At 41.1% G+C, this 24,484-nt stretch overlaps 1 protein-coding gene across 1 annotated transcript in view; it reads left to right on the forward strand.

Moving 5' to 3' along the window:
- Positions 1-24,484, forward strand: part of TOP2B (DNA topoisomerase II beta) — a 639,919-nt gene that overhangs the window by 340,187 nt on the left and 275,248 nt on the right. The window contains 1 exon segment of the mRNA XM_033930173.1: positions 4,498-4,646. Within this exon segment, the coding sequence (XP_033786064.1) occupies positions 4,498-4,646 (149 nt within the window).

The following is a 24,484-nucleotide window of genomic DNA, read 5'->3' on the forward strand; positions in this document are numbered from 1 at the left end:
CAGAGTCCACCTCAGTGCCATCACTGCGTTTCATGAGCCTATCCTCGGAAAACCTCTCACGGCTCATCCTCTGGTTTCCCGATTCATGAGGGGCCTCTTCAATGTCAAACCACCTCTAAAGCCTCCTCCGGTCGTCTGGGACCTGAATGTGGTTTTATCAGCCCTCATGAAACCTCCTTTTGAGCCTCTTGCCACAACTTCGCTCAAACTTCTAACATGGAAGGTGCTTTTCCTCATTGCCATCACCTCTGCCAGGAGGGTTAGTGAGATGCATGCACTGGTCGCCGATCCACCGTTCACTGTTTTTCACCATGACAAGGTGGTTCTGCGTACCCATCCAAAATTCCTTCCCAAGGTAGTCTCGGCTTTCCACCTCAACCAGTCCATTGTGTTGCCTGTCTTTTTCCCGAAACCTCATTCACATCCTGGGGAACAGGCATTACACAGTCTTGATTGCAAGCGTGCCCTGGCCTACTATCTTGATCGTACAAGGGCTCACCGCTTGTCCCCTCAGCTCTTCCTGACCTTCGATCCTAATCGTCTGGGTCACCCGGTCTCTAAACGGACGCTATCCAACTGGCTTGCAGCTTGCATCGCGTTCTGTTATGCTCGGGCCGGTCTGTCACTGGACGGTGCTGTCACTGCCCACAGGGTGAGAGCTATGGCCGCTTCTGTTGCTTTCCTCCGTTCCACACCCATTGAGGAAATCTGCAAAGCTGCCACCTGGTCCTCAGTTCACACATTCACTACTCACTACTGTCTGGATACTTTCTCCAGACGGGATGGGCACTTCGGCCAATCTGTACTTCAGAATTTATTTTCCTAATGGCCAACCATCCCCCCTCCCTCTTTGTTAGCTTGGAGGTCACCCATGCGTAAAGAATATGCTGCCTGCTTGTCCTGGGATAAAGCACAGTTACTTACCGTAACAGGTGTTATCCAGGGACAGCAGGCAGATATTCTTACGTCCCACCCTCCTCCCCGGGTTGGCTTCTTAGCTGGCTTATCTTAACTGGGGACCACGCATTCCTCCGTCGGGCGGGAAGGCACTCGCGCACGCGTGGTGCGGCCAACTAGAACTTTCTAGTTAAAAAGGTCCGTACCGAGGGCTCCGTCGGTGACGTCACCCATGCGTAAAGAATATCTGCCTGCTGTCCCTGGATAACACCTGTTACGGTAAGTAACTGTGCTTTCTAGTTGGGGGTCATACCATGGCCTGGTACAGTGGCATGATAACCTTCTCCGATCTGTTTATGATCCCCTTGTTAATCATTCCTAGCATCCTGTTCAACATTTTCGCTGCCGCCGCACATTGAACAGATGCCTTCATTGATTTGTCTACCAGTACTCCAAAGTCTCTTTCCTGGGGAGTCTCTACGAGTACTGCACAGGACATCCTATATTCATGTATAAGATTTTTGTTACTGACATGCATCACCTTAACTTATCCACGTTAAACCTCATTTGCTATGTCGCAGCCCATTTCACGAGCGTGTTTGTCACATTGCAGGTCTTCCCAATCCTTATGCGTCTTTACAACTCTGAATGACTTCATATCGTCTGCAAATTTTATCACCTGCAAATTTTATCACCTCGCTCATACCAATTTCCAGGTTGTTTATAAATATGTTGAAGAGTACGGGTCCAAGCACAGAACTCTGCGGCACTCCACTTGTTATGCTTTTCCCGTCCGAGTATTGTCCATTTACCTCCAGTCTCTGCTTCCTATCTGCCAGCCAGTTTTTAATCCACGTGAGTATTTCACCCTTGATTCTATGGCTCGCAATTTTTCGAAGTAGTTCTTCATGCGGGACTTTGTCGAACGCCTTCTGAAAATCCAGATATACAATGTCGACCAGGTCACCCATGTCCATCTGCCTGTTAACTCCTTTGAAGAAGTGCAGCAAGTTCGTCAAGCAAGATCTTCCTTTGCTGAAGGTGGCTGGCTGGTCCTCATTAGATTATGTCCGTCAAGGAAGTCAATGATGCGGTCCTTTATCAGCGCCTCTACCATCTTTCCCAGTACTGAGGTCAGACTCACTGGTCTGTAGTTTCCCGGATCTCCCCTCAAACCTTTCTTGAAGATCGGCGTAACATTCACCACTTTCCAGTCTTCCGGAATCCTTCCTGATTTGATAGACAGATTGGTTATAAGTTGAAGCAGTTCAGCTATAGCCCCTTTCAGTTCCTTGATTACCCTCGGATGGATGCCATCCGGTTCCGGGGATTTATCGTTTTTAAGCCTATCAATCTGCCTGCATACCTCTTCTAAACTGACCATCAACCCTGTCAGTTTCCTGTCTTCGTTTCCTGCGTATAGCCTGTCGGCTTCCGGTATGTTGTGTATATCCTCTTCGGTAAATACAGACGCAAAAATGTGTTCAGTTTGCATTTAATCTTGTTAGTCATTTCTCCATCCGTTTCTTTGGACTGCCCTTGGGGTCAGTAGTAGATACCAGTCTTCGTTTCTGTTCCATTTGTTCCCGGAATTTTAGCCAATAGAGACTCTAGCAGATAAGAACCTAATTTCTCCTAACTGAGGAATAAATTAGAACACCCTACGCCAGTGGTTCTCAACCCTGTCCTGGGGACCCCCAGCCAGTTGGGTTTTCAAGATATCCCTAATGAATATGCATGAGAGAGATTTGCATATAATGGAAGTGACAGGTATGCAAATCTCTCTCATGCATATTCATTAGGGATATCTTGAAAACCCGACTGGGTGGGGGGTCCCTAGGACAGGGTTGAGAACCACTGTCCTACGCCCTAATAGCTAGTGTTACCCCCTTTGGCTGAAATAACTGCAGTGAGACACTTTAGCCATATACCTGTCTATGATATCAGTGTGAGGAAAGTTTGGCCCACTCCTAAATGCAGAATTCTTTCAGCTGTGAGATGTTTGAGGGGTTTCTTTCATGTACAGCCTGTTTCAAATCACCCCATAGCATCTCATTGGGATTAAGATCAGGGCTTTGACTCAGCCACTCCATGACTCTCCATTTCTTAGTTTTCAGCCAGTCCTTGGTGGATTTACTTGTATGTTTTGGGTCATTGTCATATTGCAGGTTTCAGTTCTGCTGCAGCTTTAATTTCCTTACAGATGGTCTCACAAGTTCCTAAAGCACCCTCTGATACTTGGTAGAATTCATGGTGGATTCTATGATGGTGAGCTGGCCAGGTCCTGTAACAGCAAAGCATCACCAAACCATGGCACTTCCACATCCATTCTTCACAGTTGGTATGAGGTTCTTTTCCTGGAATGTTGTATTTGGTGTACGTAAAACATGTCCTCTTTTCTGGTGTCCAAAGAATTCAATTTTAGACTCATCTGTCTATAGAACACTATTCCATAACTAAAACTAAACTAAACTAAACCTTAGGTTTGTATACCGCATCCTCTCCACAATCTTAGAGCTCGGCATGGTTTACAGGAGCTGGGATAGAAAAGTCCTGGTGTTTCTCTACATTCTCTCTAGAAAACTTCTGTCTGGCCTTGATGTTTCACTTATAGAGCACCTCCCATGCAAGTTAAATTTGTACAGTCTCTTTCTGATTATAGAGGCATGCACTTTCAAATCAACAGTAGTAAGAGCCTGCTTTAGGACCTGTGATGACATTTTAGTGTGTTTGGAGATTTCTTTTAGCATCTTGCTGTCTGCTCTGGGAGTCAACTTGCTTGGACGGCCAGACCTGGGCATGTTGGCAGTTGTTTGGAAAGTCCTCTACTTGTACACTATTTTCCAGACCGTGGAATGGCTAATGTCAAATTCTTTTGAGATCTTTTTAAATACCTTATAAGCTGCTACAATCTTCTTTCTGAAGGCCTCAGACAGCTCTTGATCTCACCATGGTGTTCACTTTTACTGCAACACTCATGAGCACACCAAACTAAATGTCTGAGGTTTAAGTATGGCAAACCTCCTTCAAAATGCTGAGTAACAATGTTCTAATCATGTGCACCTAATGTGATATACCTGTGTGTGATTTGAGCCACTTTAAGTGGGGAGGATATGTGGGGGTGTCCTAATTTATTCCTCAGTTAGAATACACATTTTTATGGATATCTTTTATTTCATGAGTAAATCAAGGGAAATTTTTGTTTACCTGCAATTACATCACTTTCTTTTCCAGAGATTAAAAAAAAAAGATTTGACATCGCTATGTGAACATTTCTTAAGAAAGAATTGAATATTTCATGGGGTGTCCTAATTTTTTCACATGATTGTATATAGGGGCATCAATACCTCCCTTCTTCTGCTGGTTATTACTCTTTCTATACAGCCTAAACTTGCCTCCAATTAGCTCCTCTTTAGTCTTGGGCACACAGCAACTAGGATGCCTCTCAAAACATCCAGAAAGATTGTTTTGAAATTTGGCACTTGGATGTCCCAGCGATTAGGATGTGTAGGTGCTGATTTATGCTATTTTTTGACATTTTAATTTTTTGAAAATGACCCTAATGACATGAGAGGTTAATTATCCTGATTTTCTTTTTAGCAAGCTCTGATGATGACCATTGTCAACTTGGCACAGAACTTTATTGGCAGTAACAATGTTAGTCTGCTGCAGCCCATTGGTCAGTTTGGCACCAGGCTTCATGGTGGCAAGGATGCTGCAAGTCCTCGTTACATCTTCACAATGCTGAGGTAACTTGTTTATGATCATCACTGTCAAATCCAAGTATCATGAGTTCTTGGGGTGTGTAGTTTTACAGCGGTAAATATGGAGAATACATAATTTGAAGTGTGTGTTAGATGGTTTCAAATCAAACCTATGCTCAGCAGTATTATCCCTTCAGGTGGTACTTCAAAATATTTCAAATCTGTTTTATTATAATTTGAATAATACATTATCCATTAATAACAGGAAAAAAAAGAGAAATCTACAGTCAAAGTACTTAATTTCATGATACATAAATCCTTTTTTAAGCCCACATAATTGGGGGGCAGGGTACTAATACAACAAGAAAAAGTAAAGAAAAGATAAAGGATAGATTCTCAGCTCACCAAGAACAAGGAAAAAGTATAATAGAGATAAAAGAAAAAAATTTTAAACTCGACCTTCGTGAACCTTATATCAATCCTTACTTATAGGGATACATGCCTCCTCAAAGATCTTAGGGATGAAACAATACAAGAAATAAATAAATAATAATATTTTTGCTCATGTGCAACTAAAAATTGTTGCAATTGAATGGGATCCCAGAAAACATATTCAACATCATGTAACTTAACTAAGCATTTACAGGGAAATTTTAAATAAAAAGACGCCTCTAGATCCAAAACTCTAAGCTTTAACTTCAAAAATTCTTTCCTTCGAAATTGAGTAGCTTTAGGAATGTCAGGAAAAATCCTAAGTCACCACAAAATTTGGTTAACCTATTTTTAAAGTAAAGTTTCATGATTAACATTTTATCTATCTCGCTCATGCATGTTATCACCAAGGTGGATCGACTCTGAATCACCTCTTGAGTATCTTCCAAAAATTCAGTTAAATTAATTTTTGTAGCGATCAGATGATCCACCTCTTGGGCAGATTTTTTTTTTTTTTGAGGTACATAATAATAATTTATTGGAAAATTCTCCGTATTGGGCAAACCCAGTATTTCTTTAAAGAATTTTTTAAACAAAATTTCTGGTGATAACAAGTGAGTTACAGGGAAATTGACCAATCGGAGATTTCTCGCTCTTATTCATATTTTCCATAGATTCTATTTTGGCATGTAAAACAGTAGAATCTTTAACAGCAGAGACTGAGACAGCTTGTAATGTATTACAATGAGCTTCCGTAGCATTTAAACGTTTGTCCAAGCAACTTAGATTGGAATCCACATTTTCTAATTTTGAAGATACAGATTGTGAAAAATCCCCTATTTGTTTCATCGTTGACCTAAGAAACCCTTCAACCCTAGTAATGCCTAACCACAAGTCTTTAAGTGTAATATCTTGTGCTTCCGCCATAGGTGCTTGTTCCTCCACTAGACCAGAAAAAGCCAAAACTTTAGGTATTTCTGAAAAAACCAACTTATTAGTCTGAGTGGGGGTTGCCACCTGTTCGGAGGATATAGCAGGGAGTAAATTCCTGCTATCACCTGATACTGGATGGAGGGGAGGAGATCTTTCAAGAGGGCTCATAGAAGAATCAGACAGAGAAAAATTCATATCAGTGGGTACTACAGTAGAGTTTCCAGTCACTAATGTAAAATGCCTATCCATAGGGCCAGAAATAGCTGGAGTTGAACTTTTTGGCTTGATTTTCCTTTTCCCCATTCTGACCCAGCCTTAACTTTTATAGAGTTACCATATACACTTCAATCCGGCTCCCGGCTCCTCGTGGCTCCAAAGGGCGCCCAAGGGGCCTGACGTGCCCCTTTGGGCATGCCCCTTCGGCCATGCCCTGCGGTCGCAACCGCAGCGGCGGCAACTTTAAATCCACTTCGAGACGGACCCGATGATGTCAGGGGTCCATCTCAGTAGATGCCTGCAACTTGCCACCAAAAAGGAAACGCCGCTGCTACGGGAGGCACGGGGGTAGCTACTACAGCACACTCTCCTTTCCCCAGATAGGGTTCTCCTGCTCCCGGTCTGTCCGCGGCAGCGGCACACTTTAAATCCACTTCGAGATGGACCCGATGACGTCAGGGGTCCGTCTGGTACTTCAGAATATAAAATCTTACATGCCTACATGCCACCAATGTAATATAGGTTATTTAGGGGGTTCACATCAAAATACAGTAGATACTAAAACAATGCAAACATATAATACAATAAGTAAAATCAATCATAACCACATTCTCAATTGTAAGGATAACAGAAGCGAGATCCTATGTTCCAAACTTGCTAGTAGTTCCAAAAAAAACATTGAGGTGGAACAAAGTCTCAGGATGTCTCAGGAGTCGTTTGATAGATGACAATTTATTGATGTAAAAATCCAGACAATGTTATCAAAACATCAATATGTCACTAAAAGTCCATATAAATAACCATTAATGATGTGCAAACGAAACCCTGTGTCAGACCGCGGCAAGAATGACCTTCCTTCACTCCTGCCTGTGCAGAGCCATTAGCTGATTGGCTGCTGTGAGTTCTCAAGGGACTGCGAAAACTCACGGCAGCCAATTAGCTAGCAGCTCTGGAAGCGAAGGAAGGTCGCTTCTGCCGCAGTTCACTGTTGGACTACCAGGGATACTAAAGGTATTTGGGGGAGGCAGGAGGGAGATAAAAATTCTTAAAATCAGCTGGAACAGGTGACAGGACGTATCCCTCCTGTCCCGGCCACTGCTGGACCACCAGGTCTCTTGGCAGGCCTGGTGGAGGCCTGTAAGTCATCGGAAGGGAGGAGGAACAGGGTACAGGAAGGAAGGGGGGCTGGTTGAAGGGGAGGGGAGTGAGTGTGTGGAGGGGGCTGGATGCAGAGCAGCAAGGGAGGGGGAACAGGGTGCAGAGCCTGGCAAAGCACTGCACTTGAATGTTAATCCCCCGCACCGGGTTTATATTTGTGTCAACATTTTTTTCCTCCTTTTTTGGAGGAAAAAAATGTTACCTCAGGTTACATTCGAGTATATACGGTAATTTCCTTTTCTTTGATATTACTTTATTTTCTTGGAATTGTCTTTGAAATTTTTTACTTTTTCATTTTTGGGCCTTCAGCCCTCCTTTAGCCAGTTTTCTAGCCAGCAGGATCAACTCTTTCGGTTGCGAATTTATCCAAACATTGGAGGAAAAATTGATTCCTTCGATCTCGCATCAGCGGTTTTTCTGTTGATGTCAAAGCTTTCTACCGGCTTCAAAAGATGTTCTTGGTGCAATATGGTTATATCAGTCACTGATTCACAGCTCCTGATTGGTAAGGCCTGACTTAATGCAGGAAGAGGCGATCGGAGCATACAGCGAGTGATTTCCTGCACTCGCCGGTGCTCCGGCTGCCCTCTCCAGTCTCCCTCATGAAAAACCATGTTTGCGGTTTTTCAAGATTCACAGGGGTTCCTGGAACAGAACCCCCGCGAATATCGGGGGAGTACTGTACTCTTAAGTCATTTTCCTTACATATCTTCAGCCTTATGAGTGGTGTCTTCCTTTCTCAATTCTGTCAAATCTACATAACTTGGGGATCTCCTCACTTCAGTCTCTTCCTCTCTGCCAACAATTGCAACCTTACGCAATTACATGCCACCCTGTACTCTCCTCATTGTTTGGATTCCACTCAATTTCTTCCAGCCTGGACAACCCAGTTCCTAAATGTATTCCCTTGTGTCCCTGAAATATGGAACTCCTTATTCACATTTCAGCAGGATTAAACCACCATGACTCTCATGGCCCCACAGTAATCGAGGCAACCCTTGTTAACTACTTCAGTTCAATGTAAGGAAACCCTTTCCTCTTCAACTCTGAACTCAGAGTATAAGATCCCTTCTGCCTACCAATACACAGTATAGGCACTTTACAGCCTCATTCCTGGCTCCCTTTGCTTCCATCTCTACTCCAGTGTTGACCACCAGTGTTTAGATCTTAAAAGAGCAAACTTTACTTAGCTAGTCTTCATAGAATAATAGTCTTTAATAATTTTCAATTTTTGTAAGCTTGAACCTTCTTCTAGAGAGAGTTTCTGGTAGGCATTGGAAAGGGTATATTAACTAGTTCTAAAAAGTGATTTTTCTTTTTTAATGGAGACTAAGCCTGACTCACTACTTAGCTGCCAATGATGCTTATTCTGGCGCCACTGCTTCAAAGACAACACCCAAACTCCAAGGCACAGTCCGACAGTCAAGGCAAACAATCCACACAAGACCCAACAGGGACCATCCTTTTTTCGCTGAAGCTGTGTCAGGTCACTCCTCACCATTCCAGCTTGCCACACACAATTCAAGCAGTAGCTGAAGAGAAAAAAACAAACTGGTGCTGGTGCTTTTTTCTCTTCAGCACTGCTTGAATTGTGGGTGTGGCAAGCTAGAATGGTGAGGAGCGACCCCTGATGCAGCTTTGGCTAAATGAGGATGGTCCCTGTCAGGTCTTGTGTGGATTGTTTGACTTGACTGTCAGAGTGTGCCTTGGAGTTTGGGTGTTGTCTGTGAAGCAGCGGCACCAGGGTAAATGTCATTGGCAGCTAAGTAGGGAGTCTCTTTGACTAACTTTTGTTCTTGGAACTGTCTGCAGTTTTGGGATGTGGATTCCTTCCTGGGCTTGCAATATTGCCTTCCACGTTTTAAATTAAGCAATTAGAAAAGCACTGGAGTATTTCCTGTGGAATAAGTGTGTTTTTTTTTTTAAACCAATGAAGCTGAACTGTGGGGTTTTTCTCCCACTTTTGTTTTTGTTTGGTGTTTGCATTGTGTAATGTGATGGTTATATGCTGTATAACCTAGCTAGGGTCTTTACTGTTTCCTTGTGGGGTATTATGGATTTGTGTAAATGATTTTAATTACCCGAACACTGACACGTTAAAAGCTATATCGGGGAGTGTTAGGAAGGTAAAATTCCTAGATGTCATAAAGGACTGCTTCTTGGAGCAACTGGTCTGGGAACTGACAAGAGGGGGAGCTATATTGATTTGGTCCTTAGTAGAATGCAAAGCATATTACAGGAGTTAACTCTGTTGGGTCTGCTGGAAAACAGTGATCATAACGTGATCAAATTTGAGCTGATACAGGAAGTGACGTCGCAGAAGAAATCTACTTTAGAGGTATTTAATTCTCAAAAAGGTGACTATGATAAAGTGAGGAAAATGGTTAAAAAGAAGCTAAAAGGATCAGTTGCAAAGGTTAGAACTGTAAACCAGGCATGGACATTATTTAAAAATCCAACAGGACAGAGAACCCACGGGTATAAAACAGTACAAAAGGAAGTGGGAATGGACAATGAACACTCCACTGAAGTTCACTGATGTAAAACCAACTTGTTTATTTCATAAAAGGACACAAGCAGAAGCTGTGGACCCAACACAGCACTGTGTTTCGATGTCTGAGGAATGCCTGCATCAGCGGTCACTAAACATAAAAACATAACACAACATATTAAAACACATCATATAAAAAATAAAAAAAAATTTTTCTTAAGCCATACAAATAAATGAATACCAGAGACCAATCAAGTAAATAAATAAATACGTATAAATATAACGAATGATACATATATCAAAAATATATATATGTGACAAACAAAGCATATGATGATGTTTATGCAAATACCTAAAAATGAAACCAAACCTGTGGTGTATATGTTCACAGATGACAGGTCTGGGATAAAACAAAGCTGTGTAGTAAAAATATGGAAATAGGACCATCAAAATACCATATTTCATCAGGAGAAAAACGAAAAAACTACAGCATAACATAATATTTACATAAGACAATAAAAGAGCACAAAACATGTAGCTGCGTAAACATGTTAATGCAGAAAATCTCAAGTGTATCACTACATAACTTTGTAACAAAATAGCAACTTTATAGAATGTTAATTCAGAGAATCTCGAGTGTAACATTTCATGCATTGTAAAACCTGAACTGAAGAAAGTGGAAGCTGAATATAAAGAGAAATATGAAAAGCCACAGGTAAGGAGAAAAAGTAGAAAAGAAACAAAGGGGGCTGAGAGAAAAGAAGGAAAAAAGAGAAAGAAAAAAGAAAGGGAGGAAGAGGGAAGAAAACGCCCACACCAAAGGAAAATAAGCCAAAAGAACATAGAAGAAAATCAGAGGACAACAAAGAAGGAAACTATCCCGTCAGCATAGCTGTAAGGGAAAACCCAAAATGCTAAAAGTGATACCAACAAGGTTAACGATACAGCAAAAACTATTGAAAAAAACAGAACACCAACCCAAAAGGAAAATATGTAGAACTACCGTATATAAAAGAGCCTGCCGTACAGCACAATTAAAAACGTATAAGAATACTGATACAACTGCGTGACAGAAAAATCTGCAAGTAGCAGTGTCAGAAACAGGGGCAAGAAATGCTGAACAAGGGTATAAAGAAAGAAATGGACCTCAAGCCATATTAAAAAAGCACAGAAACTGAGTAAAATCAAATAAATCATGAAATGTGTCCACTTACCTCGGTCCAACTAACATGCCAGAGTAACCAAAATCACTAAAAAGCTATGGAAGCATTTTCAAAAAGGAAGCCGCTGTTGCTGAAAGCATTTAAATACCCAGAGGAAACTACACCCATAAAACAGAAAAATAAGGAAGAAACACTTCTGGAATAAATGCTAAAGATAACCAAAACAATTATATAAGTTATAAATTAAACTTAGTTGAGAACTGATAACATATAATGTATAAGAACTGATTGACAGGAAGGCGGGACTACTAGGTCCACATGAAGAACAAGTAGAACAGTGCACATAAAGCTTGTTGATGGAAATAAAAGGAAAAAGCAAACCAAACAGGAAAGTAAAGCAAAACCTCGTAGAACATACTGAACAAACATTATATGAACAACAGGAAAAAGGGGGATGAAAAAAAAGAAAAGGAAAAGCTAGAGAGAGAAAAAAAGGAAAAAAAAAAAAAAAAAAGGGAAACCTTAAAGAAATGGATGAAAATCAAGTTCTAAATTAAGTCCATGAGGGATTACTGTATCAAATTGAAAAATAAATTTTTGTTCCTCCTTGGAAAGTATATTATTCAAATCACCTCCTCTGCTACTGCTGTTAATAACTTTAAGTACAAAAAACTTAATGTCCTCTATGGTATGCTCTTCCTTAACCCAATGTTCCACTAATGGTGCTGTCTGTATATTTCAATTTGTGCAGCTATGATGTTCAATCAGGCGGGTCTTGACTAACCATTTTGTTTTTCCTATATACAAAAGGTTGCAGGAACATAAAATCACATAGATCACCTGAGCAGTATTGCAATCTGAACTATGTCTAAGGGTAAAAACATTCCTAGTCTTAGGATGTACAAATTCTGAGATCTCTAAACAATGTCTGCAGACAGTACATGTACCGCATTTGCGATGGCCCCGAGGGGGGGGTCAAAGTGTTAACTATTAGAGTTGGCAACAAAGATGGAACTAGATGTTCCTTCAAATTCTTCTGTCTGGAACATGCGACAACAAGGCGCTTATCTCTAAAACAAGTATGACCTTCTGAATGTCATTTGCCAAATGCGAAAATTTCAATGTACAAACAATGTCTGGTGGTGCTTTTGGTGTTCGTGATGTAAGTAAATCTTCCCTATGATATGTATTTGCTTTCTTAAAACCCTCTTTTATACATTTATCTGGGTAACCCCTATTTTTTAATCTCTCGTGGAGAGTGATAGACTGCCGTGTATAGTCTTCATTGTCAGAGCAAATCTTTTTCAACCTTAAAAACTGAGAAAAAGGTAAATTTTTCTTTAAAGATTGATTATGATAACTTCCATGGTGGAAACAATTACAAAAAAATAAAATTGTGGAATATGTAGACAAACATGATTTAATGAGACAGAGTCAGCATGGGTTCAGCCAAGGGAGAACTTGCCTCACCAATTTGCTTGACTTCTTTGAAGGTGTGAATAAACATGTAGATAAGGGTGAGCCAGTTGATGTAGTGTATCTAGATTTTCAGAAAGCTTTTGACAAAGTTCTTCATGAGAGGCTCCTGAGAAAATTAAAGTGTGGATTAGGAGTTTATCAGAGAGAAAACCGAGGGGAGAATTGAATAGTCATTTTTTCTCGATAGAGGAGAGTAAACAGTGGAGTGCCGCAAGGATCTGTAATGAGACCGGTGCTATTTAACTTGTTTATAAATGATCTGTAAATTGGAATGACGAATGAGGTGATTAATTTGCAGATGACACTAAACTGTAAAGTTGTTAAAACATGCGGATTGTGAAAAATTGCAGGCAGACCTTAGTTAAATTGGAAGACTTGGGCTTCCAAGTGGCAGATGAAATTTAATGTGGACAAATGCTAAGTGATGCACAATGGAAAGAATAACCCAAATCGATTACTGGATGCTAGGGTCCACCTTAGGGGTTAGCGCCCCAAAAAGTATCTGGGTGTCATTGTAGACAGTACGATGAAACCTTCTGCCCAATGTGCGGCAGCGGCCAAAAGAGCAAACAGGAAGCTAGGAATTATTAAAAAAGGATTGGTTAGCAAGACTAAGAATTTTATAATGTCCCTGTATCGCTCCATGGTGCAACCTCACTTGGAGTTTTGTGTTCATTTCTGGTCTCCTTGTCTCAAGAAAGATATAGCGGTACTAGAAAATGTTCAAAGAGCAACTATGATGATAAAGGGGATGAAGGTCGTGATGGAGACCACCATTCCGGGATTCAAGGGCAAGTTGGATGCACACCTTCTCACAAATCACATTGAGGGATACGAGTAAACAAGGTTTCTCAACAGGGAACACCTGGCTTGGCCTCCGCGGGTGCGGGTCGCCGAACTGGATGGACCTAGGGTCTGATCCGGCGAAGCCATTTCTTATGTTCTTAAACTCCTCTCGTATGAAGAAAGACTAAAAAAGTTAGGGCTCTTCAGCTTGGAAAAGAAATGGCTGAGGGGAGATATGATTGAATACAAAATCCTGAATGTAGTAAAACAGGTACAAGTGAATTGATTTTTCACTCTGTCAAAAATTACAAAGACTAGGGGACACTCAATGAAATTACAGTGATATACTTTTAAAACCTATAGGAGGAAATATTTTTTCCCTCAGAAAATAGTTAAGCTCTAGAACGCATTGACAGAGGTTGTGGTAAGAGCAGATAGCATAGCTGGTTTTAAGAAAGGTTTGGACAATTTTCTGGAGAAAGTTCATATTGAGAAAGTCCATATTGAGAAAGACACGGGGGAAGCCACTGCTTGTCCTGGATCGATAGCATGGAATGTTGCTACTCCTTGGGTTTTGGCCAGGTACAAGTGACCTGGATTGGCCACCGTGAAAACAAGCTACTGGGCTTGATGGACCATTGTTTTAACCCAGTAAGGCTGCTATTATCTTCGTATGTTCTACCACATCATGTGCACACAGTTTACCTGCTCGTATCACCTAAAGGACTGGATTCTAAACATATATCCAATTTCTTCGGTGCTGCATTCCCTTTATTTTTGTCTCCCCCTCCCCCCCAAAAAAAAAATCAGAATCCAAAGAGGCAACAATTAACAGCACTTCAGTATGTGCTTATCTCACTTCAACTAGTGCTCTATAAGTGCCCTTCAACACTATTTAAACTCTTAAGTGCCACATAAGTACCTTTGATAACCTTAGTTTTTTTTTGGTTTTTTTTTTGGGGGGGGTTATGTTGTACCTCGCTTAGAAAACCAGATAAGTGAACAAATCAAATTTTTAATAAACTTGACTTGATACATGTCCACTGCTTTCTCACTTCCTGAAGGGCCTCATGTTGTCAAAGCCTCTAATCTAACCTCCTTCAGTTGTTTCACATCCACAGGTAATCTTCACGTGTTGAAATCTCCATTTGAAGTGCTTATGATTTCATATGTACAGCACATTACTTAGCCAGTAATCTTCTCCCATTGAATCCCTTCAGTATATAGATCCAGTTAATTCTGATCTCTAATATACAATCCTCTGTACTTAACATTTCTTCAAGACAGAGTTGTTGTTCTTACTTATCTCAACTTCCTACTACAGATAGTCTCCAATTTTCTTTTCAGCCACTCTATAGAAGTACCGGACTTTTTCAGACCATATTGTCTTCCTGGGAAAATGGTACTTCACTTATTGGATTGTAAACCTACCTTGGCTTGTCGCCTACATTGAACCATGTTTTTATTTATTCATTCATTCAGTTTTCTATACCGTTCTCCCAGGGGAGCTCAGAACGGTTTACATGAATTTATTCAAGTACTCAATCAAGCATGTTCTTCCACTCTGTAACTCATCTGTTATTGTCCTTTAATATCAACAGACTAGGACCTTTGGTTATCAAGAACTTCATCGCTACATAGTCAACGGACAGCATAGCATGTTGCCATGCTTGGGTTGGGCTGCAACTGTACAGTAGTGCTTTGAAGCCTGAAATAACACTGGTTAGCAGCCTTAGTAGTTTACTATATCTCTCCTCCATTGTGGACATTTATGAAGCAGACTCTTGAGTCCCTACTCCACATTTTCACATCCCATGTTTATCTGGAGACCAATTCCAGACTGGATAGTCGGTTCGGCCAAACAGTTTAAAAAAAATTCTGTAATCACCAACTTTCCTCCATCCTAGCTAAGGAGTCCCATCTGTGAGAATACCTGTAACAGGTGTTATCCTGGACATCAGGCAGATATTCTCACAACCACCTCCCCTAGTTGTTTTCTTAACTTGTTTACTGAACTGATGTGCCTGTGAGCCGACATCAGGTGGGAAGTCACTTGCACATGCATGGTACGGGTAATCTTGAATCTTCTAGGAAGTTAAAGTGACAGTACACTTTTGCACTGTCCGTGTCGGGCTCCGTGGATGATGAGAATCTGTGAGAATATCTTCCTCCTGTCCCTGGATAACACCTGTTACAGGTAAGTAACTGTGTTTTATCTGCAGAGGAGTCTATGGTATACCTTCAGATCCTTCTCCTCCACCTCCCCGTAGAAAGTCCCCACCAAAATGTCTGTTTTTTATTAATTTATCAGACATGGGGCAAGCTCTGCCAATACATATGAAATCAGAAACAGAATCTTGAGCAGAGCTCAAGGATGCTTTGGACTACAGGGATTGGCTTAAGGACTGCATTAAGGTACTTCTTCATAACTTAATGAAAGAGGCTTTATTTAAAAACTAGGAAGCACCACACAAGCTTGATACTTAGTACAGAATCCAATCTTGCCCAGACTTTGATAGGCCACAATTACAACATCAGTCCTTAGTTATGGAGGGAAGTGTGTGGTGTAGTGGTTAGAGCCATAGCCTCAGCACCCTGAGGAAGTGAGTTCAAATCCCACACTGTTCTTTGTGACCCTGGGCAAGTCACATAATCCCCCATTACCCCAGGTACATTAGATAGAGTGTGAGTCTGCCAGGAAAGATAGGGAAAAATTTAGGTTATAAGTGGTATACAAATAAAAATTCAAATTCGAAAATGGAGTCTGCTTTAAAAAAAGGCTCACAGTTCCAGTACTCCACCTGGAAGAGAAGGCAGAATGCTCAATAAATTTGGGTGCATGTGTTCTGCTGGCCAGCAGAATATTAAGCTACAATTTTAATGACATTTTATCTAAAGTCACGTAATCAGAAGATGTCTTTTTAAGGAACAATATATTCCTTTGGAGCACCTCAGTTCCTTCCAACATCTCTCAAATAACCTACTAGGAAATACACGGTGTGTTCTGCCTTTGATGTTTCTCACACATCAGCAGTATCCATTGCCATGTGCAGGCAAGCATGGCTCAGAATCTCTGATTTTGATGCCAATACACCAGATCACCTTTCAAATATTCCTTGTGAAGGAGATGATCTATTTGGAGACAGTATAGAGGAAGCAAGATTAAGATCAAGAAATAGGATTGTATGACCACTTTTCCTCCGAGTTAACCTGGTCTCAACCACCAAGAAAATAGTCTAATACTTCAGGCAAGCGAAAATATTCTAATATACTTCAGGCAAGCAAAGGTATAACCTACCCTTCTCATCTGCGGCTCTCTGTCTTGTGATGTGACCATGTATTTTTTCCATCTACATTTCTTCCCTTGGTGCTCTAGTTTTCCATGCCGACAACGACACCTGAAATCTCGGCAGACATTCAGTCCCGGGTTTCCACCTACTTTTCTGACATTGCTACCTGGATGTCTCTCTGCCATCTAAAATTAAACATTACCAAGTCTGAGCTCCTTATCTTTCCACTTAAAGCTGTCTTTCCTCTTCCACCCCCCATTCTCTGTTTCTGTGAACAATGCCCTCATCCTCCCTATTTTGTCGGCTTGAAACCTTGGGGTTATTTTTGATTCATCTCTCTCCTTCTCTTCACATTTCCAACAGAGTGCCAAAACCTGTCGTTTTTCTCTACAAGATTGCTAAAATCAGACCCTTCCTTTCTGAGCACTCTGCCAATACCCTCATCACTGCTCACCTAGACTACTTCAACCTGCTTCTTACTGGCCTTCCACTAAACTATCTCTCCCCCTTTCAATCTGTTCAGAACTCTGCTGCACGCCTTATTCTGTCAGTGTTGCTATGCCCCCATTGCTAGAGCTGCTACTAGAGCTGCCCAATTCAGGGAAAAAAAATTTGATTCGATTCAGCCTATTGAATTTGATTCAATTTTCCTGCCCAATTGGGTGTTTTTTCAAATTTCCTGGTAGGTTTATTTTATAGCTTCACCCTTTTATAGCCTCCTACCCACACTGGCGCTATGGTGTTAACAAACAAACAAAAAAGACTTTTCCTCTCTCTGTTAAATCCTAGCTCACGTTCGTGCTCTAACATCAGCTCTGGCAGGATACACATTTCAAATCTGATATATTGTAATCACAAAGCAGAAAATAAAATCATTTTTCCTACCTTTGTTGTCTGGAGATTTAATGAGTCTCTAGTTGCACTTCCTTCTGACTGTGCATCCAGTCTTTCTTTCTTCACTCAGGCCCAACAATGTCCCTTTCTATTCCCTCCCTCCTTTCTATGTCCGAAGTTAGTGCCCCCTTCATTCCTCCCTCCTTCCTTCCTATGTAAGTTAGTGCCTCCTTCCCTCCCTCCTTTCTTCCTTCCTATGTAAGTTAGTGCTTCTTCCCTCCCTCCTTCCTTCATTCCTATGTAAGTTAGTGCGCCCTTCCTTCCTCCCTCCCTCCTTTCGAGTAGTACTGTGGCCTTCATGTATGATGACCAGTGCTGGACTAAGTATTCCATGTGGGGGCATACCATGGCCCAGTACAGTGGCATGATAACCTCCGATTTGTTTGTGATCCCCTTCTTAATCACTCTTAGCATTCTGTTCGCCCTTTTTGCCACCGCCGCACATTGCGCGGATGGCTTCATTGACTTGTCAACCAGTCTCTTTCCTGGGGGGGTCTCTCTGAGTACTACACCGGACATCCTGTATTCGTATATAAGATTTTTGTTACCGACATGCATTACCTTAAACTTATCCATGTTAAACCTCATTTGCCATGTTGCGGTCCATTTCTCGAGCATGTTTGTCACATTGCAGGTCTTCGCAATCCTTCTGTGTCTTCACTACTCTGAATAACTTCGTATTGTCTGCAAATTTAATCACTCGCTCATCATACCAATTTCCAGGTAGTTTATAAATATGTTGAAGAGCACGGGTCAGCACTGAATCCTGCGGCACTCCACTCATGACGCTTTTCCAGTCCGAGTATTGTCCATTTACCCCCACTCTCTGTTTCCTATCCGCCAACCAGTTATTAATCTATGTGAGTATTTCACCCTTGATTCCATGGCTTGCAATTTTTCTAAATAATCATTCATGCGGGATCTTGTTGAATGCCTTCTGAAAATCCAGATATACAATGTCGACCGGGTCACCCTTGTCTATCTGCCTGTTTACAAGATCTTCCTTTGCTGAAGCCGTGCTGGCTGGTCCTCATCAGATTGTGCGGGCTATCGCAAACTTTCTAAATTTTTAAAGTGGCGATGCACTTTTCAAGTATCCATACCAGGGCTCCATGGATGACATCACCCACATGTGAAAATATCTGCCTGCTGTCAATGGATAACACCTGTTACGGTAAGTAACTGTGCTATCCGAGAATAACAGGCAGATATTCTCACAACCCTCCCATCTCTCCTAGTTAGCTTCTTAGCTTTGGTACTGAAATGATGGTCCCAGAAGTGTGCACGCAGTACAAGCGGTCTTAAAGATTTAAAGTGACAATATACTTTTTGACTGTCTATGCTGGGACTCCGTGGATGACATCACCCAAGTGAGAATATCTGCCTGCTGTCTCGAGATAACACCTACTCTACAGGTGAGTAACTATGCTTTGTCTGCAATGACACCCAGATCTTTTTCTTGGATGCTGATCCCCAAAGTTGATCCTAGCATCTGGTAAGTGATTTGGGTTATTCTTCCCAATGTACATCACTTTGCATTTGTCCATATTAAATTTTGCCAACCATTTGAACTTCCAGTCTTCCAATTTCCTAAAGTCTGCCTGCAATTTTTCACAGTCTACGTGCTTTTTAACAACTTTGAACAGTTTGGTGTCATCTGTAAATTTAATTGCCTCACTTGTTCCAATATTCCATCATTTATAAATAAGTTAAATAGCACCAGTCCCAGTACAGATCCCTGCAGCACTCCACTATTTACCGTCCTCCAGTCATGGTACATGGGCTTGTGAGCATCTGTGTAGCTGAAAGCTATGCCATCAGTAGTTTCACTACCAGCAGGCCTCCCAAGGTGGACAGGTTTAAGCGGAGATGTCGGACTAATAATGTACCACTCATCTGGGCTGCAGCAAATGGGTAGTGTTGAAGGTGGAGGATTGTGTTTGATGTGACAACGGTGGCATCAAATTTATACTGTGCAGAAGAAAGGCTTGACAATCTACTTCTGTATTCTGCCATGAAAACTTGACGATTTTTATCAAGTTGCTAGGACTTCAACATGAGTAGCACCTAACATTGAGAAAAATGGCCATTTAACTCTCCCCTCTGTTTTCTGTCTGATAACCAATTCCTAATTCACAACTGAACATTGCCTCCTATGACTCTCTAATTTTCTCAGAAGCCTCTCGTGAAGAGCTTTCTCAAAAGCTTTCTGAAAATCTAAATATACTACATTAACTAGCTCACCTTTATCCACACAGCAAAGAGAGAAAGTCTGCCTTAGTGTATTGAAACAAACAAAAAGAAGGCAAGAGAGATGTCCTTAAAACCAAATAGTATCAATGTATTTAACAAAGTAACGACCCAACAAGGATCCATGTTTTGGCATAAAATTATGCCTTCATCAGGGGACACTAAAAGATATAACATTTAAAAAAAGGAGATAATATAAATAAAAAAAAATATATATATAATACAGACTAAAAAATATCAATAATGCAAATGATTTAAAAAAAAAATCATCAGAAACAAAATGTGTATGAAGAGACCATGCAAATGAATGCATGTTTGTCTACGTGTTTCACAATTTTATTTAAAAAAAAATGTGCATACAACCATATGATAAAGGAGGCAAAAGAAACCCATTGTGTGTTTATGTAAACTAAAAGGATGGCACCAGGAGAATAAACAGGGTGATTTAATGTGACCCAGTGATCAGAATAGGATGGGAGCATTGAAGTATACAACAGATGTGGAAACATGTCACCAGAGGCAGCCATTGGAAAAGAACTAGGTAAGGTAACCAAAATTAGCAAAACAAGCCAATGACTGTGTAAAAAAATGGAAAAATAATAAAAATAAATAAATAAAAAATACATATAATAAAGATACATATAATAAAGATAAGAGAATATGTGGCAAGAGGAAGTAGACTGGGTGCCTACCTGAGTGTGGTGGAATTCAAACTCAGATTAGCTGAAATGAAAGAAATAAACCTGTTTGTGAGAAGTCATAAGCTATGATGAATAACAGCTAGCTGGAAAGACAGGAAGCAATAAAACTGCTCATGAACCATTGTGAGATATAAAGAACTAACTAAAAAAAATCCCGGCTAGACAAAAAAAAAAAAAAGATTAGCGAATAAAAGCAGGGTGAGAAAATGCAAAGAGGTACAAAAGAGGCTGGAAAAAAGCTGATAAGACAATAAGCCAAACCTTGGCTTGTGAAACGTACAGTGATGGTCCATGTGAAAAAAACAACGTTTAAATGGAAACACAGCTGTTGTCAAAATAAAATGTTAGCTAGAACATAAGAGGGCAGCATATATGAATAGAAATAAGAAAAAAGTGCAATCACTTGAGAATAATGGTTGACATGTAAGTGGCTTTTTCAGCTGTGAACGGTAATGAAAAACATCCGGGCAACGGGTGCAAAAGATATATGGCTAGGAGATGATGTAAGTTCATGTGCATAAAAGTAGCTGTAAAAGACTAAACAGCAAACCCTAATAAGAAATGATGAAGTAAAAACAAAAAAAGGGAAGAGAAGTGAAATTTGGACACTAAATTCTAAAAAGAGTAAAAGAGGGCTGTACTAAAAATCTTGTCACCTTTATCTACACCTTCAAACAAGTCAAGCAAATTGGTGAGGCAAGACTTCCCTTGGCCGAACTCATGCTGACTCTGTCCCATTAAATCATGTTTGTCTACGTGTTTCACAATTTTATTTTTTATAATTGTTTCTACCATTTTGCCCGGCACTGAAGTCATATAGAAAGAGACAGACTGACTCAGTAATCTACACAACCTGAGAGGAGGGCTCGCTGTACAAAAACTCAGCTCAGAGAAATAAAACTCTGAAGAGGGAGAGGTAACCCCCTCTTAGGAAAAGAGTTTATCTTCCAATCATTGCTTAATCAATGTTAAAAGCGAGACCAGCTCAAAGGTGTAAAAATGTTTCAACTAGGTATATATCTCTTAATTGCTTAATTGAAATACTGTATGCAATTAGGTCAAAAAGAAATTTCTTGCATTCAGGTTGCCACTAATACTTTTAACTGCACTTAGCTTGACTTAGTTGTAAAGCAAAAGCTCATCAGAGTCCCGACGCGGCCCCATTTCGGTGTCTGCTTCAGGAGACCCCGCCAGAAAAGAAATTTAATTCTGATAAAGGGTAACAACCATAGCAGTGTTCAAAGGTTATCTGAAATGCAAAAAATATAAATGTCAAAAAAGCTATAGATACGGGCTACGGACTTCACAAGGCCACATACCTATGCTAAATATAATATGCTTTGCAGCTGCCATAACAGAAAGGAGCACAACAGTGTACATACCGTGCAAAATGTAAAAGGATTTCCATGCAACAAAGAACGCCGGCACCCGCTCCGATATTTAAACCAGAGGGGGGAAGGCAACCGGACGTGATAAAAGTGATGACGTCATGAAAAACTCTGACGTGAGCAAAAAACTTCAAAAATGCACTGCTCAAGCCAGACAGAACTAGAGGAAAGCAACCCATTCAATCTCGTTGTTAAGGCCATATGGGTGGAGAGTATTCAGGTCAAAAATCCACTTCTGCTCTCTCCTCCACAGCATACGCGCTGTATCACCACCCCTGGTGTTACAGTATCGATCCAATACTGTAAACCTTAGATCTGACGGGGCATGATTCTTACTGTGCCAATGTTGCACCAGGGGGGCTTCTTGCACTGCAGTGCGTATGCGGCTCATATGTTCACTGATATGGAGCTTCAAAGTGCGGGTGGTACTTCCCACATACACCAACTGGCAAGGGCAAGATATAGCATAAACTACGTGGTGTGAGTCGCAGTTGGTCACATGCTGAGTGTACTTGTGTCGAGGAGGTAATGACATTTGTTGAGTGGTAACACTGAGTTGACAGACTTTGCAATGTCCACATGGGGAATGCTGACCCCTCACAAGGCTAGAAACCACTGGTCTTAGGAACTGAGAATGTGTAAGTTGTTGTCTCAGGTTAGGAGATTTAGAAAAGGCAAATCTGGGAACTTCTTGAAAAGCCTCATGATACTGCATAATAGGCCAGTGATTTTTGATTATTTTCTTGATTTGGAAGGCATGAATGGAATAGGGTAACACACAGACCAACGAACTGACTTCTGATGTATGATGAGCTTGCAATAGCAGAGAACGGTTGGCATATAAGCCACGTTTGTAGGCTTTCTTAAGCACTGAAGGGGGATAACCCTTTGTTTGACTTCATCCACTCTATGGACGTATTCTTCCACCGTGGAACAGAGTCTTCTGAGACGTTAAAATTGTCCGGTTGGTATGTTGTTCCTTAGATGTTTAGGGTGGAAGCTATCATACTGTAACAGATTATTCCTATCAGTGGGCTTGCGATAGATGGTTGTGTGAAAACAGCCATTGGTCAGCGTGATATTAATATCCAAAAAGGAGACCCGGTGGTGGTCCATGGTCATAGTGAACTGCAGGTTGGAATCACAAGAGTTAAGCCAATCAAAAAAGCGTGTCAAGTCCTCTGAAGTATCAATCCAAACTGCCAGCACATCATCAATGTATCTCTTCCAAAATAGAAAAAATTCCCAAAATTCAGAAGGGTACAAAAATTTAGCCTCAAACTGAGATACATAAAGGCATGCAATAGAAGGGGCCATTTTGGACCCCATAGCAGTGCCCTTGATCTGTTGGTAGAATTCTAGATCAAATTGAAAATAATTCATACCCAGTGCTATTTTAGCCAGATCTAACAAAAACTGAATCCTGATGTCTGACATTTCTTGAGCTTGTAATTCAATTTTGAGAACCTCAATGGCTTCCTTCTGAGGGATGTTGGTATATAAAGCTGAAATATCGAAGGTCAGAAGTATGGCATGGGCTGGTATATCCTGGAGAGATGCTAAAAACTGAATCATGCTAGTGGAGTCTAAGACGTAGGAGGGCGCCAGAGGAACCCTGTGTTTGAGATACAGGTCCAAAAAAGCAGATAGAGGTTCCAAGAGTGATCCTATTCCAGAAACTATTGGTCTACCTGGAGGGTTTAACAAGGATTTATGAATCTTTGGAACAAAATAAATCACAGGTATACGGGGATGTTTACAACTCAAAAACCTGAACTCTTTGTCAGTAATGACACTGGTTTCAAGAGCCTGCACCAGGACATGAGAAATAACATCCTGGATAGCTTGTGTAGGATCATTCTGCAACAATGTATAATATGTGGAGTCACATAGTTGACGTTGTGCTTCACTAACATACGAATTAGTGTCTTGGATAACTATTCCTCCACCCTTATCTGCTGGAAAGATGACGATACTGGTGACAGTTGCCAGAGATGATACTGCAGCTTGTTGTTGTCTAGATAAGTTGTAACGAGTGCGAGGAGAATTGTTCTCTAAACCACCAATGTCCCTCAATATTAGATCTTCAAAGGTCTGGATGTGAGGATCAACCACACCCGGTAAACCACAAGTACACTCAGCATGTGACCAACTGCGACTCACACCACGTAGTTTATGCTATATCTTGCCCTTGCCAGCTGGTGTATGTGGGAAGTACCACCCGCACTTTGAAGCTCCATATCAGTGAACATATGAGCCGCATACGCACTGCAGTGCAAGAAGCCCCCCTGGTGCAACATTGGCACAGTAAGAATCATGCCCCGTCAGATCTAAGGTTTACAGTATTGGATCGATACTGTAACACCAGGGGTGGTGATACAGCGCGTATGCTGTGGAGGAGAGAGCAGAAGTGGATTTTTGACCTGAATACTCTCCACCCATATGGCCTTAACAACGAGATTGAATGGGTTGCTTTCCTCTAGTTCTGTCTGGCTTGAGCAGTGCATTTTTGAAGTTTTTTGCTCACGTCAGAGTTTTTCATGACGTCATCACGTTTATCACGTCCGGTTGCCTTCCCCTCTCTGGTTTAAATATCGGAGCAGGTGCCGGCGTTCTTTGTTGCATGGAAATCCTTTTACATTTTGCACGGTATGTACACTGTTGTGCTCCTTTCTGTTATGGCAGCTGCAAAGCATATTATA

The sequence above is a fragment of the Geotrypetes seraphini genome, chromosome 2 (assembly GCF_902459505.1).
Source record: "Geotrypetes seraphini chromosome 2, aGeoSer1.1, whole genome shotgun sequence".
NCBI classification, from domain to species: domain Eukaryota; kingdom Metazoa; phylum Chordata; class Amphibia; order Gymnophiona; family Dermophiidae; genus Geotrypetes; species Geotrypetes seraphini.